Source organism: Littorina saxatilis, linkage group LG17 (assembly GCF_037325665.1).
Source record: "Littorina saxatilis isolate snail1 linkage group LG17, US_GU_Lsax_2.0, whole genome shotgun sequence".
In the NCBI taxonomy this organism is placed as follows: Eukaryota; Metazoa; Mollusca; class Gastropoda; order Littorinimorpha; family Littorinidae; genus Littorina; species Littorina saxatilis.
The window spans coordinates 60,636,647-60,653,865 of record NC_090261.1 but is presented as its reverse complement, the minus strand read 5'-3'; the positions used below and the strand labels follow the sequence as shown (position 1 = coordinate 60,653,865).

At 42.2% G+C, this 17,219-nt stretch overlaps 1 protein-coding gene across 1 annotated transcript in view; it reads right to left on the bottom strand.

Moving 5' to 3' along the window:
- The window catches only part of LOC138951942 (CCAAT/enhancer-binding protein zeta-like), a 37,505-nt gene that overhangs the window by 12,182 nt on the left and 8,104 nt on the right, over nucleotides 1-17,219 (bottom strand). The window contains exons 6-17 of the mRNA XM_070323506.1: nucleotides 10,451-10,639; nucleotides 10,129-10,202; nucleotides 9,620-9,745; nucleotides 8,403-8,448; nucleotides 7,523-7,566; nucleotides 6,820-6,904; nucleotides 5,606-5,690; nucleotides 4,924-5,020; nucleotides 4,419-4,503; nucleotides 3,907-4,021; nucleotides 3,367-3,508; nucleotides 467-547 (exon numbers count right to left, since the gene is read on the bottom strand). Coding sequence (XP_070179607.1) covers nucleotides 467-547; nucleotides 3,367-3,508; nucleotides 3,907-4,021; nucleotides 4,419-4,503; nucleotides 4,924-5,020; nucleotides 5,606-5,690; nucleotides 6,820-6,904; nucleotides 7,523-7,566; nucleotides 8,403-8,448; nucleotides 9,620-9,745; nucleotides 10,129-10,202; nucleotides 10,451-10,639 — 1,169 coding nt within the window. The remainder of the gene's footprint in view (nucleotides 1-466; nucleotides 548-3,366; nucleotides 3,509-3,906; nucleotides 4,022-4,418; nucleotides 4,504-4,923; nucleotides 5,021-5,605; nucleotides 5,691-6,819; nucleotides 6,905-7,522; nucleotides 7,567-8,402; nucleotides 8,449-9,619; nucleotides 9,746-10,128; nucleotides 10,203-10,450; nucleotides 10,640-17,219) is intronic.

Sequence of the window (17,219 nt, the reverse complement as noted above, 5' to 3'; positions counted from 1 at the left end):
TTTATCTATGCCTATACAATTTTGCCAGGAAAGACCCTTTTGTCAATCGTGGGATCTTTAACGGGCACACCCCAATGTAGTGTACACGAAGGGACCTCGGTTTTTTGTCTCATCCAAAAGACTAGCACTTCAACCCACCACCTAGGTTAGGAAAGGGGGAAGAAAATTGCTAACGCCCCGACCCAGGGTCGAACTCGCAACCTCTCGCTTCCGAGCGCAAGTGCGTTACCACTCATAAATGAGGACAAGAGTTAAATAAAGAAAGATGATGATAAGTAATGTTTAACGCCCTCACGGTAAAACCATTAGGGGCATGTTCCAGGGTTTGACCCCCACTTGGGGGGGAATGAAAAGGGCCACCGCAAGGGATGGATGGTAGTCGCGCTCTATCAAGATGGAAGATAGAAAGGAAATAAGAAAGACTGCATCAAGCGATGCTGAAGACGAGGGAAGGGAGAGAACTGACTTCAGAGACCACGATGAGAGCTCCACACAGAAAGTTGGGTCCCAGCAGTGCCCCCGCCTGCAGCAATCTCTTCATCAAGGCCTGCAAGTACACAAACAAACATGAGATATTTCTCTTTGAATCTGTAACTTCGTCATTCAATTTCTTTGAAAGAATTTGTTGTATGGCAGCTGGTTATCATGTTTCATCAAACACATGGGATTTTACAATCACATCAGTATATTGGTCATAGGCTGTGATGCATGATAACTACCATACATATTAACAAGAAGTCTATTAATATGGCTGAAAAAATGTGCAAAAGAGACTGAACGCTTTTATCACGAGGGTTGTTTGCACATACAATCACAGAGATCTATACAAGAAGACCGACACAGACACGCACAAACAGAAAACACACCAGAAAAAAAGTTTTGAGTGAAAACAGACCCACTTAAAAGCTGACTGCCTGGTGAGTTTGCTGCACTGTCTCCAATCTGACCAGGCTTTTACATGAGATAAGACCATCCCTCCACTTGGTCACATTACAAAAATCAACACCCTGACGGCTTGCTGTAGTCTTCTTCTTCTTCTGCGTTCGTGGGCTGAAACTCCCACGTACACGTGTTTTTTGCACGAGTGGAATTTTACGTGTATGATCGTTTTTTACCCCGCCATTTAGGCAGCCATACGCCGTTTTCGGAGGAAGCATGCTGGGTATTTTCGTGTTTCTATAACCCACCGAACTCTGACATGGATTACAGGATCTTTTTCGTGCGCACTTGGTCGTGTGCTTGTGTGTACACACGGGGGGGTGTTCGGACACCGAGGAGAGTCTGCACACAAAGTTGACTGAGAAATAAATCTCTCGCCGAACGTGGGGACGAACTCACGCTGACAGCGGCCAACTGGATACAAATCCAGCGCGCTACCGACTGAGCTACATCCCCGCCCCGCTTGCTGTAGTGATTTGAACTTTTTGATAAATCTATTTCTGATACAATGCACATCATTCATTCATTAAAACAATACCAGTGTGCGCAGAGAGCACCCAGGCGGTTTATTGTTGGTACAGTAGAACCCCCTGTTTACGACTTCGGAAAAACCTTGAAAATTAGGTCGTAAAAAGGGGGGGTCTTAAAAGGGAGGTTTGAATTTTTGGCCGGTCGGTCATGAATTTGGTTGCAGTGTATGTACTGTCATGTTTACACACAAACACACAGTTGCAGTTTACTGTCATATCAAAACACACATACACACACACACCCAAACACATTACAGCAGAACAACTTGAAATCAAATTTGAAAGAAAATTTACTCATGGCGTAATGCTCGCTCCCCGCTGAGTGAAGCACATTTGACATTGTGGCGCAACCAGTAAAATCCGAATGTCCTAACTCGATAGAAAGCATAACGACTTTTCTCCCGAATCATCTTTCCGCTCATATGAATGATTCGTCGCCTTGCATCGCTAAACTTGACCACGATCGTTGAGGTCTTCGTACAGGCTCCTCTCTTTGCGTACTTTCGCTTCGCTATCCTTCTCACCATCTAGATAACACCGAGTCATTATCCTTGACGACACACAGGATTTTCGTATTCCCGACTCCCAAGGAAGTCGCCGCGGATTGCCACTTCGCTCGATTAGCGATTACTTTATTAGCTCTCTACTCAAGAGTCAGCGCTTTTCTTTTTCTTTCGCGAATCTTCGTTTGTCAACAAGACAGTCGTCGTGACAAGATAGCGTGCAGAAAAAAACCGGATGTATCAGGATCTCGCGCGCGCGAGATTTCGTTTTTATTTCTTCTCGCGATAGTTGGAGGAGCGAGAGCCGCCATGTTGTGTTTTCGTCTGCTCGAAATATGCGCAAAAGTCGTAAATCATCCCAAAAAGCTCGGTCGTAAGTCGCGTTTTGGGTCATTATCCTTGACGATACACAGGATTTGCGTCTTCCCGACTCCTAAGGAAGTCGCCGCGGATTCTATCGTGCGCGAGATTTAGTTTTTTTTTCGTCTCGCGATAGTTCGAGGAGCAAGAGCCGCCATGTATTGTTTTCGTCTGCTCGACTACAAATGCGCGAAAGTCGTAATTCATCCCCAAAAGCTCGGTCGTAAGTCGCGTTTTGGGGTGAGTCGTTCACTGGGGGTTCATTATATAGTAGAACTAGATGATTACCCGCTTCGCCGGGTACCGGCTTTGCCGGGATACCCGGCTTTGCCGGGAAGAAGTAGAGCTTAGCCGGGTGAGTGGCGTACCGTACGCTGGCTTCGCCGGGTAGCCGGCGAAGCCGGGTGAGTGGCACACCGTACGCGATTGACGCCACACGAAAGAAGGGAGATAAACGCGCAAAACACTGGAGAAGATAAGGAAGAGGTACTGAGAATGGATGTACAGAAAAACCATAAAAACCAAAATCGGTTCAACGCTGTGCGCTGAGAGCACGTGTTAAAAATTTTCATCAACCAGATTGTGTCCGGGGTCTACCTGAATATGCCCACCAAATTTGAAGCAGATCCATCGAGAACTTTGGCCGTGCATAGCGAACACACAGACAGACAGACACACACAAGCCGTATATAGATATAGATGCATCCGTGGTAGCAAAATCGGTCGTAAAAAGGGGGTGGTCGTAAACAGGGGGGTCGCTAAGGGGGAGTTGTAATGTATGTGACCAAGAGGAGGGATGGTCTTATCCCATGTAATAGCCGGACAACATCTGAGACAGTGCGGCGAACTGTTTTCACCAGGCAGTCAGGGTGTTGATTTTTGTAATGTGACCAAGTGGAGGGATGGTCTTATCTCATGTTAAAGCCTGGTCAGATTGGAGACAGTCAGGCAACCTGTTTTCACCAAGCGGAGTGAGCGTTTCACAACTCCTTAGAACTTAGACAACTGCGACACCGACAGCAACAACTGTTCACCTTGACTCTTTTCTCGATGATGTCGGCCTTCATGCTCTTGTAGATGAGGTTGAGAAACTGGGCCTGTTTGGCTGACGTTCTCAGCGCTGGGTCCAGGAGCTTGCGGTACAGAGCCATGAAGTAACGGTCGCTGTCACTGGCGCTGCAAGCACACAGTGTAGATGTTGTACCTCATTTTCATATTGGTATTGTTTGAAATGTTACATCAGGGTAGGTTGGTTGGTTAGTTGGTTGGTTGGATATTGTTTTTAAACGTCCATACAACCCATATGGCTATCTGTGACCGATGCAAGTTTTTTTTCTCCTTTGTCAGAATTTGTTATTTTTCTGTCATAGAGTAGAGCTGCCTGACTGCCTTGACATCAGCCTTTCTCAAATTCTTGTTCCACAATAAACAGTGCTGGTCAATTGGATTGGTCTTTCTGGAAGACATGATAACAACAACGACAAGGGGTCCTGATTTGGCCTATATGGCCCGCTGGACCCAAAAAGCAACAACTAACTAACAACGACAACAATACAATCCTGCAGACTATTTACCTTGGATCAACAACCTGATGCAACAACATCAAAGCCTGAACACTGGTGTTGAAGTTGACAATGTGGACGATCTTGTACAGAGTCGTCATCTGCTCTTCCAGGAAGTCACGCTTCACTGCAAATACACAAACACTGGGAATATAAAATGAACTTATACTACAAATAAAATACAAACGAAAAAGTTTGTAAATGAATTTGTATGATATTTTGCAACAAAAACAAATGCATGCAACATGCAAGGAAAAGAAAACGGAAATTGTACTGTAGTACTGTAGTACAATTTCCGCATAAGTAGGATAATACCATTGAGCTTTCAGTTGTCTTTTGCTCAAACAAGGTTTTTTTTTTAATGTTTTGTTTTTTCGTAATTCTATTTTCAAACAAGGTTTTACAGGGAAAATAATCCTACTTCAGATCAGAATCTGGATATCAATTTTGCTCTGGATGACCCAAATAAAAAAATGCAAACGCCAAGCACAACAGGAAAAACATGATTCTCAACTGCGACTCACACTTGGCATACGGGTAGGCCCTGTTGACCCCAGTGAGAAGTGCTGCCATCATCTTGCTATCCACCTCTCCACTGCTCACATAAGTCTGAAATACATGTTCAACATTTATTGAATTTCATACGTCCCAAAAAGTTAATTAAAATCAACAACAACAACAAACAACATCCAGGAATGAAAAAAACAACACCATTTTCACAGCTATACTTGCAGATCAAAAATCACAAAGGACATATTTACAATTACAATTAATTGTTCAACACTTTGTGAATACAATCATGTATTACTGTGGAACACCTCCTCCAACACTGTCCAATCCACCAGAAACTACGAGCAGAAAGATGGCCTGCGGACACACCAGTTGAGGAGAAGATCTTCAGCACCCTGCGGAGTCTTCGCTGTACTGCAAACTTCATAAAAAGTTCCGGAATCCCTGTCTGAGCGATCGAGAAGAAGAAGATGTATTATGAAAGCAGTCACTTGGGAACAGTGAAGCATAAAAGCTTACCTTGAAGAAAGCGAAGAATATGCCGATGAGGCGAGACGCTAGGGCATGATCTCCTCCGTGCAGTTTGATTTGGTTCAGGAAACACATGGCGTAGTACCTTGATAATTGAAGTAAACAAAATTAAAAGCGCTGTTTCTTTGGGATAGTCAAACTTTAAAAATGATAAGGGCAACAGTTTTGTTTGGATTTGTTCTTGTAGTACTTGTGTATGTTTTGTTTTAGTGTGAGTGTGTGTATGTGCATGTGCGTGCGTGTGTGCATATGTGTGTGTGTGCGTGCGTGCGTGTGTTGTATTTGTTGGACGTTGTTTACTTCAGTAAGCATCCCTGTAAATAGCAAGGAAATTTAGTGGTACGAACATCTTGCAGATTTTATCAAAAAAACATCCACACAAAATCCTTGCATAAGATTGGAGAAACAAAGAGATGTAAGCACTGTAAATATAGATGACAACAAGAGTAAGTAAGATGTATACATTCTCCTGGCACCCGAGAGAATAACAAGCATTAAAATGATTGAGAGACCGTCATCCTCAAATCATTCTTCAATACTCAAATACAACAAAGATCTAAGATCTATGTGGTCAGGAATCTGTCAAGGTGTCCAAACGCAAAATTCCTGTTCTGGATACTTTAACCCTTTGTATTTTGTTCTGTTTCTAAACGACATGTCTATAACTCACTGTGCTCTCTGAGAAACGTTTGGGCGGTAGACCAGCCGCTCCACCTCTCCGGCTATGATGGTCTTCATGTTCGGATGCTGCTCCACTGCAAAGATTAATACATACATATGAATGTAAACAACTAAAGACATTTCAACGTCAATAGTTATCATATTATGCAGATATTCAAAAATTCAGATGAAAACAATACTGTTGTAAATTGTTCACAAAAAGAAAGGAAACACATGAAACATTCTCCAATATTTTTTAGAGAGAAAAAAAAAGCCATTTAGAGCATGTCAAAGACGATGTTGAGTGTACAGTCAAAAAAACTGGTGGAATGGGTGGCCGAGTGGTAACGCACTTGCGCTCGGAATCGAGAGGTTGCGTGTTTGACCCTGGGTCGGGCCGTTATTTTCTCCCCACTTTCCTAACCTAGATGGTGGGTTCAAGTGCTAGTCTTTCGGATGAGACGAAAAACCGAGGTCCCTTCGTGTACACTATATTGGGGTGTGCACGTTAAAGATCCCACGATTGACAAAAGGGTCTTTCCTGGCAAAATTGTATAGGCATAGATAAAAATGTCCATCAAATACCCGTGTGACTTGGAATAAAGGCCGCGAAAGGTGAACATTCGCCTAACAGGCTTGAGGTTTGCTGGTCGATGTGAATGCGTGATATATTGTGTAAAAAATTCCATCTCACACGGCATAAAGCGCTTTGAACTTCGGATAAGGCGCTATATAAATAAAGAGAATAATAAAAAAAAAATAAAACGAAGAAAATCGTCATTTGAATAATAAACACCCACACCCCTACGCTATAGAAATATTGCAGCCCCTCAGGAATGCTAAATCATCGCACTTTCGGAGACTTTTTATAATATGTCTCTTCTTTATGGCAGACCAGCGTCCTGATTTATTACTATCATATTAATGTGTAATAATTTACATGAAATAAAGATACATGTAACAGTTTAGGCAAAAAAAAAAAAAAGGTCTGTTTACGGTAACATAGGCCAAAAAAATAGGGTCGGTAGGTCGGGATTTTTTTTTCCCTCCAAAAAACCATATTTTTACGTTATTTTGCAAAAAAAAACCCAAGATTTTTTTAAATTTTTTTTTCTCCCCCAAATGCCAAAAAAAAAGGGTCGGTCGGGTTACCGTAAACAGACTATTTTTTTTTTTTGGCCTTACAGTTACCGGTACAGTCACAGCCCACATTCTGATGCTTACCTAGCTTGATGAGTAGGTAGGACGCCTTTGAAGCAATCGTGTGGTTCGGATCTCCCAGCTTGTTCACCAGCATGGGTAACAACACCTGTTGAAATTAACAGGAAAAATTGACATTTAAATTTTTTTTTTTAAACATCTTGATGAAGTTGGCGACTGTCTTGCAAAAATTTACTGTTTTTTTTTAGTCATGGATCTTTTATGTCTCATTTGATGGATAACAAATTACGAAAATTTGATAATGAATTTACAGACAATGGTTGCTGTTGTGTTTTCTTTTTGTTATGACATTTGAAATACTTCTGCAATACAACATTACGAGGATCTCCCAGCTGGACAAACAAACATCACAGCAGTGTCTGTCATGTTATACACATGCAATGAGAGGAAAACGCCCAATTAAGGGTGCCCCACCATGTTCATTTATTTATTGAATGAGCTATAGTATCCTGTTAAGAAAGGACGCCTACTCTGAAGAGACACCTCTAGCCAGTCCTTAGAATGCCCCCCCATGGTAGGGAAATGATGCAGATCATAGCTGAATCCTTGCTCTACTATTTTAAATAAGAGAGCTATTATCATCTCTATTCTGTCTAGTTCTGTCAGCTGCTCTGCTTTCCCACTTGGTTTTGAAACAACAGCAGTGACCTCACACTGCTGAAGCTAATGTACAACATTTGAATTGAAATGTTGAGGGTATACTCACCTCTTCTTGCTCTGGTTTGCTGACCATCAGACTGTGTATGACAGCTGCAAAGAAAAATAAAGTTATAAAAACAAAAAGTAAAATTCAGAAGAAAACATGCCATTTACAGAGTAAAGAGAAGAGAAATATTGTTTCAGCCCTGCAAGTTATGGTGCGACACATTTGCCCAAAAATGTAAACCATAGAAACACAGACACATGCACAGAGCCCTGAAAGCAAGTGTTGGAAAACAAACAAGTGTTAAACAAACTAACAACATAATCCCCCTCAAACTTATCAGCATAATTGGCTTTTCACCCTGTGTCTGATGTGTCTGAAAACACCTCCGCGTTAAGGTTTTTTTGTTTGTTTGTTTGCTTAACGCCCAGCCGACCATGAAGGGCCATATCAGGGCGGTGCTGCTTTGACATATAACGTGCGCCACACACAAGACAGAAGTCGCAGCACAGGCTTCATGTCTCACCCAGTCACATTATTCTGACACCGGACCAACCAGTCCTAGCACTAACCCCATAATGCCAGACGCCAGGCGGAGCAGCCACTAGATTGCCAATTTTAAAGTCTTAGGTATGACCCGGCCGGGGTTCGAACCCACGACCTCCTGATCACGGGGCGGACGCCTTACCACTAGGCCAACCGTGCCGGTCGTAAAGGGGTTTTGCAGCCAGAGCAATAAAGATAAAGAGGGAAAATTTTCTCGGCTCGCGCGGCAGCAAGCAGGATGTCTCTAGACTGTTTCAATGTTCCCAAAACACAACAAAATTGATGCACCGTTATATCACACATTCAGTTTATTGACATGACAGCATGCAAACCTGTCTGCCTGATCACTGCTTTTAATGCCCTGAATCCAGTAAGTTTTGAAACAAAAAGAACTCACCCAGAGCCTTTTCTTTTGTTGCCGTTAAGGTATCGTAGGACATCACCTGCAAGAAAGGATAAAAGCTGAAAGTAAGGATGCATGCTCACAAGCTGATGTCAAGCTCTAATCATGGAAAGAAAGTAACAAGAAGGGCAAAGCCCATACGACTCACATGCTTGACCTTGACCTTTACATGACCTTGACCTTCAGGGTCAAGGTCAAATAACTAAACCTAGCAATGACATCATACACTAAGAACTGCTTTACACATTTTTCCTACCAAAATGCATGTGACCTTGACCCAAGGTCAAGGTCATCCAACACAAAGCTGTTAATTCAAGACATAGGAAGTACAATGGTGCTTATTGGCTCTTTCTACCATGAGATATGGTCACTTTTAGTGGTTCACTACCTTATTTTGGTCACATTTCATAAGGGTCAAAGTGACCTTGACCTTGATCATATGTGACCAAATGTGTCTCATGATGAAAGCATAACATGTGCCCCACATAATTTTTAAGTTTGAAACAGTTATCTTCCATAGTTCAGGGTCAAGGTCACTTCAAAATATGTATACAATCCAACTTTGAAGAGCTCCTGTGACCTTGACCTTGAAGCAAGGTAAACCAAACGGGTATCAAAAGATGGGGCTTACTTTGCCCTATATATCATATATAGGTGAGGTATTGAATCTCAAAAACTTTAGAGAAAATGGGAAAAATAGCTGTTTTTTAGGCAACATTTATGGCCCCTGCGACCTTGACCTTGAAGCAAGGTCAAGATGCTATGTATGTTTTTTGGGGCCTTGTCATCATACACCATCTTGCCAAATTTGGTACTGATAGACTGAATAGTGTCCAAGAAATATCCAACGTTAAAGTTTTCCGGACGGACGTCCGGACGACTCGGGTGAGTACAAAGACTCACTTTTGCTTCGCATGTGAGTCAAAAACGTAAGAATCATTTTGAAAAGGCTCAAGACAAGACTCAAGACTCAAAATGTTACTGTCCTGATAAAATCAAGAAAGATCTAACTTTCTTGTGAAAGTGACAGAAGTATCTTTCCCGCATACATTCAGAACCAACTAATTTGACCGAGCATTAAATGAAAAAAGTCCATTCAACCCACTTTTCTGGATGACATACACACACACTATAGGGAAAAATACTGAATCTGAAACTACCATGCAAACAACTAATGGCTCCTTCACTGCAGGAAGCATCAATCTACTCACATCCAGAGCCTTGACAAATGCAGAGTATTTTTGTCGCAGAAGATCCTCTGCATACCATACCACAAGACGTCTGTCGACATTGTCTTTGTTCCCGCTGCATGTATGCCACAGTGTGGAAAATGGTCGCTGAAACAGACAGATGAAGTGATAATTCTGCTCGAAACTTCATTCGCAACTTTTGGGTCTCTGAAACCAGCAAAGAATTACATACATCATCTAACAGCCAAGACATCAAGAGCTCTGTCATGCCATAAATGATGTATCATGTACAGCTCAATGCAAGCCAAGCAAATTACTATCCTATGTAGGATCATATATATGCAAAACTGCTCCAAATGAGCTTTGAATGGAATCAAGACTATTTTTTTACCTAAGACAAAAAGGTGGCAAACAAAAAGCGTACAAAATCTGACAGCAATAAAAACAGAGAAGTCAAAGTCAGTTAATGCAAAGACATGATCAAAGTCGATAAAATGTTAACAAATGGTAACAACATGTTCCCAACTCACAGCATTAAATGGGATCAGTTTCCGATCGTCGGGCAAGGGGCTGCTCTCAGATATAATGAGGTTCTTCATGGTGTCTGCAAGTGAAAACATGAGTAATTCAGATCAGTCAAACACAAAATTACCAGATCTGTGAGGAATTCTCAATACTCGCCCCACCCCACCCCCTCCCCACACATAGGGTTGTCCATGTTTTCCTCAGTAAATTTACCTTCTGGTGAATTCTTCTTCTTCTTCTTCATCATCTCTCCAACTCTCTTTCATGAACCAACAACAAAAACAGTGACAAAAAATAAAAAATAAAAATGTGTTAAGTTTTCCCAACCTGACGCCAACATGGCTTCTCTCTTTCCCTTCTTTTTCGTCATGTTAACCAGAGAGTCCAAGGCGGTCATGTTATGGGCAGGCGACTCCTGAACCAGCAGCGTGAGGGCAGCCATCTTGTCTGATAGCGTTCCTGACGTTAGCACAGTCTTCATCCAGTTGGACTCCCCTCTCTTGGTCTTTTCTCTCTCTGCAAATGCAAGACAATAGATGATATTCGGAACAAATATTTGATGGGGAAAAAAGACGCCAAACAAACCCACGTGATATTGTACGCCAATCACTAGCAAGCGGCGTGTTGCTACACGTTGTCAGTGAGCATGTGTAAGTCATGCAAATCAATAATAATTGGCCTATTTTGTCACGTGGTTTTGTTAGCCCTCTTTTTTCCAAGGAAAGACAACCCTTTGCTGCCCATAAAAACTTGACAAAGTAATTTCCCGAATTCGTATATTATGATTTCGGAAAGGGGTGATTTTGTACAGGGGGACCACCTGTGATTTCGGAAAGGGGTGATTTTGTACAGTGGGACCACCTGTGATTTCGGAAAGGGGTGATTTTGTACAGTGGGACCACCTGTGATTTGGGAAAGGGGTGATTTTGTACAGGGGGACCACCTGTAACCTGCAAGTCCAAAAATATAAGAAAATTAGGTCTAAAAGGCAAAGTCCTAAAATGGAGGTAAATTTACAGAGGTTATAAAAAGACGTAAATAAAATAAAAGGTTTTAAACAGCAAGGGGAGGTCTTAACTCGGAAGGTCTGAAAAGCGTGTGTGTGTGTGTGTGTGTGTGTGTGTGTGTGAGTGTGTGTGTGTGTGTGTGTAGGGGGGGTCCACTTTGTGACATGTTGGACAGAATATCAAAATAAATCATTAACCAATATGTCATGTGGTAAATTGTAGAAAAACCAAAGTGGCTTATTGATAGAACTGCCGCTTGCAAATTGCAGATAGCCAGTGACGAGCATACTTCGACTTCTTTCTGTTCTGATAGACAATGTGCATGGTCTTTCCCTGGTTCTACTATAGACAATGTGCATGGTCTTTCACTGGTTCCACTATAGACAATCAATGTGCATGGTCTTTCCCTGGTTCCACTATAGACAATCTGCATGGTCTTTCACTGGTTCCACTATAGACAATGTGCATGGTCTTTCACTGGTTCCACTATAGACAATGTGCATGGTCTTTCCCTGGTTCCACTATAGACAATCTGCATGGTCTTTAGTGGTTCCACTATAGACAATGTGCATGGTCTTTCCCTGGTTCCACTATAGACAATGTGCATGGTCTTTCACTGGTTCCACTATAGACAATCTGCATGGTCTTTCCCTGGTTCCACTATAGACAATCTGCATGGTCTTTCACTGGTTCCACTATAGACAATCTGCATGGTCTTTCACTGGTTCCACTATAGACAATGTGCATGGTCTTTCCCTGGTTCCAATATAGACAATCTGCATGGTCTTTAGTGGTTCCACTATAGACAATGTGCATGGTCTTTCCCTGGTTCCACTATAGACAATGTGCATGGTCTTTCCCTGGTTCCACTATAGACAATGTGCATGGTCTTTCACTGGTTCCACTATAGACAATGTGCATGGTCTTTCCCTGGTTCCACTATAGACAATGTGCATGGTCTTTCACTGGTTCCACTATAGACAATCTGCATGGTCTTTCACTGGTTCCACTATAGACAATGTGCATGGTCTTTCCCTGGTTCCACTATAGACAATGTGCATGGTCTTTCCCTGGTTCCACTATAGACAATGTGCATGGTCTTTCCCTGGTTCCACTATAGACAATGTGCATGGTCTTTCACTGGTTCCACTATAGACAATGTGCATGGTCTTTCACTGGTTCCACTATAGACAATGTGCATGGTCTTTCACTGGTTCCACTATAGACAATGTGCATGGTCTTTCACTGGTTCCACTATAGACAATGTGCATGGTCTTTCACTGGTTCCACTATAGACAATCTGCATGGTCTTTCACTGGTTCCACTATAGACAATGTGCATGGTCTTTCACTGGTTCCACTATAGACAATCTGCATGGTCTTTCACTGGTTCCACTATAGACAATCTGCATGGTCTTTCCCTGGTTCCACTATAGACAATCTGCATGGTCTTTCCCTGGTTCCACTATAGACAATCTGCATGGTCTTTCCCTGGTTCCACTATAGACAATGTGCATGGTCTTTCCCTGGTTCCACTATAGACAATCTGCATGGTCTTTCACTGGTTCCACTATAGACAATGTGCATGGTCTTTCCCTGGTTCCACTATAGACAATGTGCATGGTCTTTCACTGGTTCCACTATAGACAATGTGCATGGTCTTTCACTGGTTCCACTATAGACAATGTGCATGGTCTTTCACTGGTTCCACTATAGACAATGTGCATGGTCTTTCACTGGTTCCACTATAGACAATCTGCATGGTCTTTCCCTGGTTCCACTATAGACAATGTGCATGGTCTTTCACTGGTTCCACTATAGACAATGTGCATGGTCTTTCACTGGTTCCACTATAGACAATGTGCATGGTCTTTCCCTGGTTCCACTATAGACAATGTGCATGGTCTTTCCCTGGTTCCACTATAGACAATGTGCATGGTCTTTCACTGGTTCCACTATAGACAATGTGCATGGTCTTTCACTGGTTCCACTATAGACAATGTGCATGGTCTTTCCCTGGTTCCACTATAGACAATGTGCATGGTCTTTCACTGGTTCCACTATAGACAATGTGCATGGTCTTTCACTGGTTCCACTATAGACAATGTGCATGGTCTTTCCCTGGTTCCACTATAGACAATGTGCATGGTCTTTCCCTGGTTCCACTATAGACAATCTGCATGGTCTTTAGTGGTTCCACTATAGACAATGTGCATGGTCTTTCCCTGGTTCCACTATAGACAATGTGCATGGTCTTTCACTGGTTCCACTATAGACAATGTGCATGGTCTTTCCCTGGTTCCACTATAGACAATGTGCATGGCACACTGTTCTATTTGGTGCGAGATTTGCACTTTCAGCTGAACTCGCTGGCTCACTTATAGCGTGCCGCGGCGCGGCCAGTGACCTTGATTCCCTTTCGCGCGCTGTCTCTAGCAGACAAAGGCTCTATGGAGCTTGTGTGCGATGGCGCCAGTTTGAAAAACATACGTGATTCTTGGTGTGAAAAAGGGATCGTTTCAGTGACTTACACCTGGGATTATGTTCATCTTGTGTATTTTGTTACTTGAATATACAGGCATTGTGTTGGTGCAAACTGGAGTTTATTCATTCGACTCGTTTTGTTTGATTTTGTGGTAATACTAATATCACTGGCACTCAGCTCTTGTTCTTTGTTCCTGTTAAAAGAAACAGAATTTGTGCGTTGTATATCAGTTTATAATCACACTGAATACTGATAACAGCCCAACCGACTGTGTTTTTATTTTGCCATCAGTAAGTACTTAGTCTTAACTGTGTGATAGAGTGAAAACAAGTTAGGTTAAAGGTGTTTGTGTATGATTTCTGAAGCACTTTTGTGGGGTAAGTTGTGTGAATTAACCCACGCGCAGGTTCTCGGAACAGGCACTCGCTACAGTACGCTATTATATGCAGCTCTGTTGACTGTCGTGCATTTCATCTTGTTTGTTTTGTTTTGTGTTTTCCCCCTTCTTTTTTGTTCTTAAGCATGTGACGTGTTTATTCTTAAATTAATGTTGTGACTGTAGTTGTGCTTATGTTCTTGCCTGTCTGTATGTGTGTACATGGTTTTGCTTGTTTATTTGTGTCATTTTCTTTTAATTTGTAGTCACTCTATTTATTGATTTAAGGTGTCTCAGTTAAGAATGGCGGCAGTGCAACATACGGAAGATCTCCACATATTTAGGCTAAATGCTATGTGCAGAACGTGTGGCAGAAGATCAAAGACAGCGAAGGACAAAAATCATACCATTAGGCATTGCAAAAGCTACGCATCAGTGTTGTTTCAGTTTCACGGTATTCACGTTTCTGAAGAAGCCAATGGCACCACTTTCTCAAGTACACTATGTACATCATGCTTTGCTCGTCTCAGCCAACTAAAAAAAACTAACATTCCAACTCAAGGTGTGTCAAAAGCAATGAATAATAACCTTGAAAAAACAAAGGTGTTGTGGACACAATACAACTCCAAAGTGGAAGTAGCTGACTGTAGTGTGTGTAGAACGTTTGCCGAACAAATGGCTGGTAGTCGTAAGAAACCAAGAAAAGCCAGTGAAAAAGCTGCTAGCCCGCAAAGAAAAGGCACATGTGTTGACAGTACTGATGCCTGTACAAGCACTTCTATTGTTGAAACCTTTCAGCCACAGTGTTCTTCAACACCTGAAACAAAAACCGCAAGCCGTGTGGTCAAAAAACGTCTGTTCGACCTGCTGACATCTCGCAAGGGTACGACTCAGAGTCAGAGTGATGTAAGTACTAACAATGACACAGTCGTCGTGTCAGCTGCTTCAACATCATTTCAAACCCAAGCCCCAGCAGAATCAAACGATAACACACCTGTAGCAAAGTCTGTATCTCAGTCACAGAAAGCAACAGATACTAACACTGTTTTGTCAAAAAACAAACCACAAACCCAACTCCGCCCAATAGAACAGTTGCAAGCACCTTTGACAAAAAAAGAGGAAGAGTATTTAACTGGCTTAGTTAGGGTGAAACTGGCACAGTCAGATGACAAGAAGACGTTGATATGTAAGACAAAAGCACAGCCACTTGTCCTAAAGAAAATTGTGAGAGCGAAAAAGTCATCAGCGCTAGTTTCTACTCCAATGAGGAAGAGAAGAGCAAAGGAAATTGCCAACTTGAGAAAAGAAATTTCCGGTTCCACGGAAGCTGACATAATAAAACAACAAAGCACTGAACTCAAGCACACTACAAAGCGCAAAAGGGATGACATTCTGAAAACAGCTGGGTTGGGACAGGCACGCGTCTCTTCAAAATCAGCAGCTCAAATTAGAGCAAAACTGTCACTTAGCTGGGCAAAACAAAGGCAGTTGCGAAAATTAAACAAGGCAATGGGAATAAAAATGGAGTGTGAGAAAAAGGAGAGGGAATTTCAGGAGGGAGTGCTTTGTGGGAAAATAGAAGTTTACACATTACGTCTCTCATGCATCAACAAAGCGACAAAGAAAGAGGAAGTTAGGGGCATTCCCGTGTCTTCTATTGTCAGCTGGCCCAAGTTTGTAACGGATCTCTTAGACCAGTACGACAAGAAGAACATGCTAACATGGCATAACAACACCTTGCCAGAAAATGAAATTTGGGTTAAAATCGGGGGTGACCATGGAGGGGGGAGTTTTAAAGTTGTTCTTGAAGTAGCAAATCTCCACAATCCAAATGCGAACTCAAAGTTGGTTGTGATGACTGAAGCCAAAGATTGTGCTGAAAACCTTGAAAAGATTTTAGGCAGCACTATTAAAGAGGGAGTTAGTGCTGTCAACGGCATGATGTGGAAAGGAAAAAGGCTGCGAGTGTTTATGTTTGGGGATTATGATTTCCAGTCAAAAATGTATGGACTGTCAGGAGCCCAGAGTAGTTATCCATGTCTTTGGTGCAAGACTTCCAAAACGCAAATGCAATGGAGTCCAAGAGAAAAAGCCCCCAAAAGAACGTTAAGAAACATGAAAGAAGACCTCATAGGGTACCAAGAATCTGGCAGTGACAAAAAACATGCCAAAGACCACTACAACGTCATTCGTGCTCCAATATGGGACGTCAAAGTGAGTCATGTAGCGCCGCCTTACCTTCATTTGCTCCTTGGTGTTGTGAACAAACACCACGATCTTCTTGCAAATGAGTGTCACCAGCTTGACAAGCAAATAGCAGATGCCCTTTCTAAAATAAAACTGAGTGAAGAGCGTTTGGTGGTGATTGACAACACTACCGAAGCATTCAGAAGGTGTGTCAGAAAAATGTATAATCTCCGAGAAAAAGGGAAACTTAATCTGAAAACGTTTCCAGTCTTCGACAGATCTGAAGGACCAACAGTTGCAGGGGTTACTGAGATTTTGAATAAGCATAGCATAACACCTCAGGCCTTTTTTGGTGGTAGCTTCAATGGGAATCACTGCAACAAATACATTAAAGATGAAGTGATTACTGCCGTAGCAGACAGCGTAGAAAGAAGGGCATTTATCCTGACAGATGATTATGGCGTGCACACCCTTGCAGGTCAAATCAAAGACAAACACACCCGTTTGAACAGTCTTTACTCCAGTGTGCACAGGCTTGTGTCACACACAAAACCAGTTGGGAAAGATGACCTTCCTGGCATCCAAGTAGCTATTTCTGAATACATGGAGTTCTACAGAGGTAACGTGTGCCTTGACAACGTTAATGTCATCCCAAAGCAGCACATACTTGAAGCACATTGTGTAGAGTTTATGGACAGGTGGGGGATGGGGCTTGGTTTGATGGGTGAACAGGGCGGCTAAAAAATACATTCTGACGTCAACAATTTGAAAAGGAGAGTTTGGGGCATGAAAAACAAGGGACAGCAACTTTGCCAGTTAATGAAAGAGCAACAAATTAAGACCTCACCGATGCTGCTTGACACCCCGCCAAAAACAAAATCCTAAACAAGAATGATAAAAAGTCATTGAGGCCTTTAGCATATTGACACAATAACAGCTCTAAAACATTGTTTTTTGTTGTTTGTTTTTCTTCTAAAATTGTACATATTGTTTTTTTTCTTCTTCTAACAATGTACATTGTGTTTTTGTTTTGTTTTTCTTT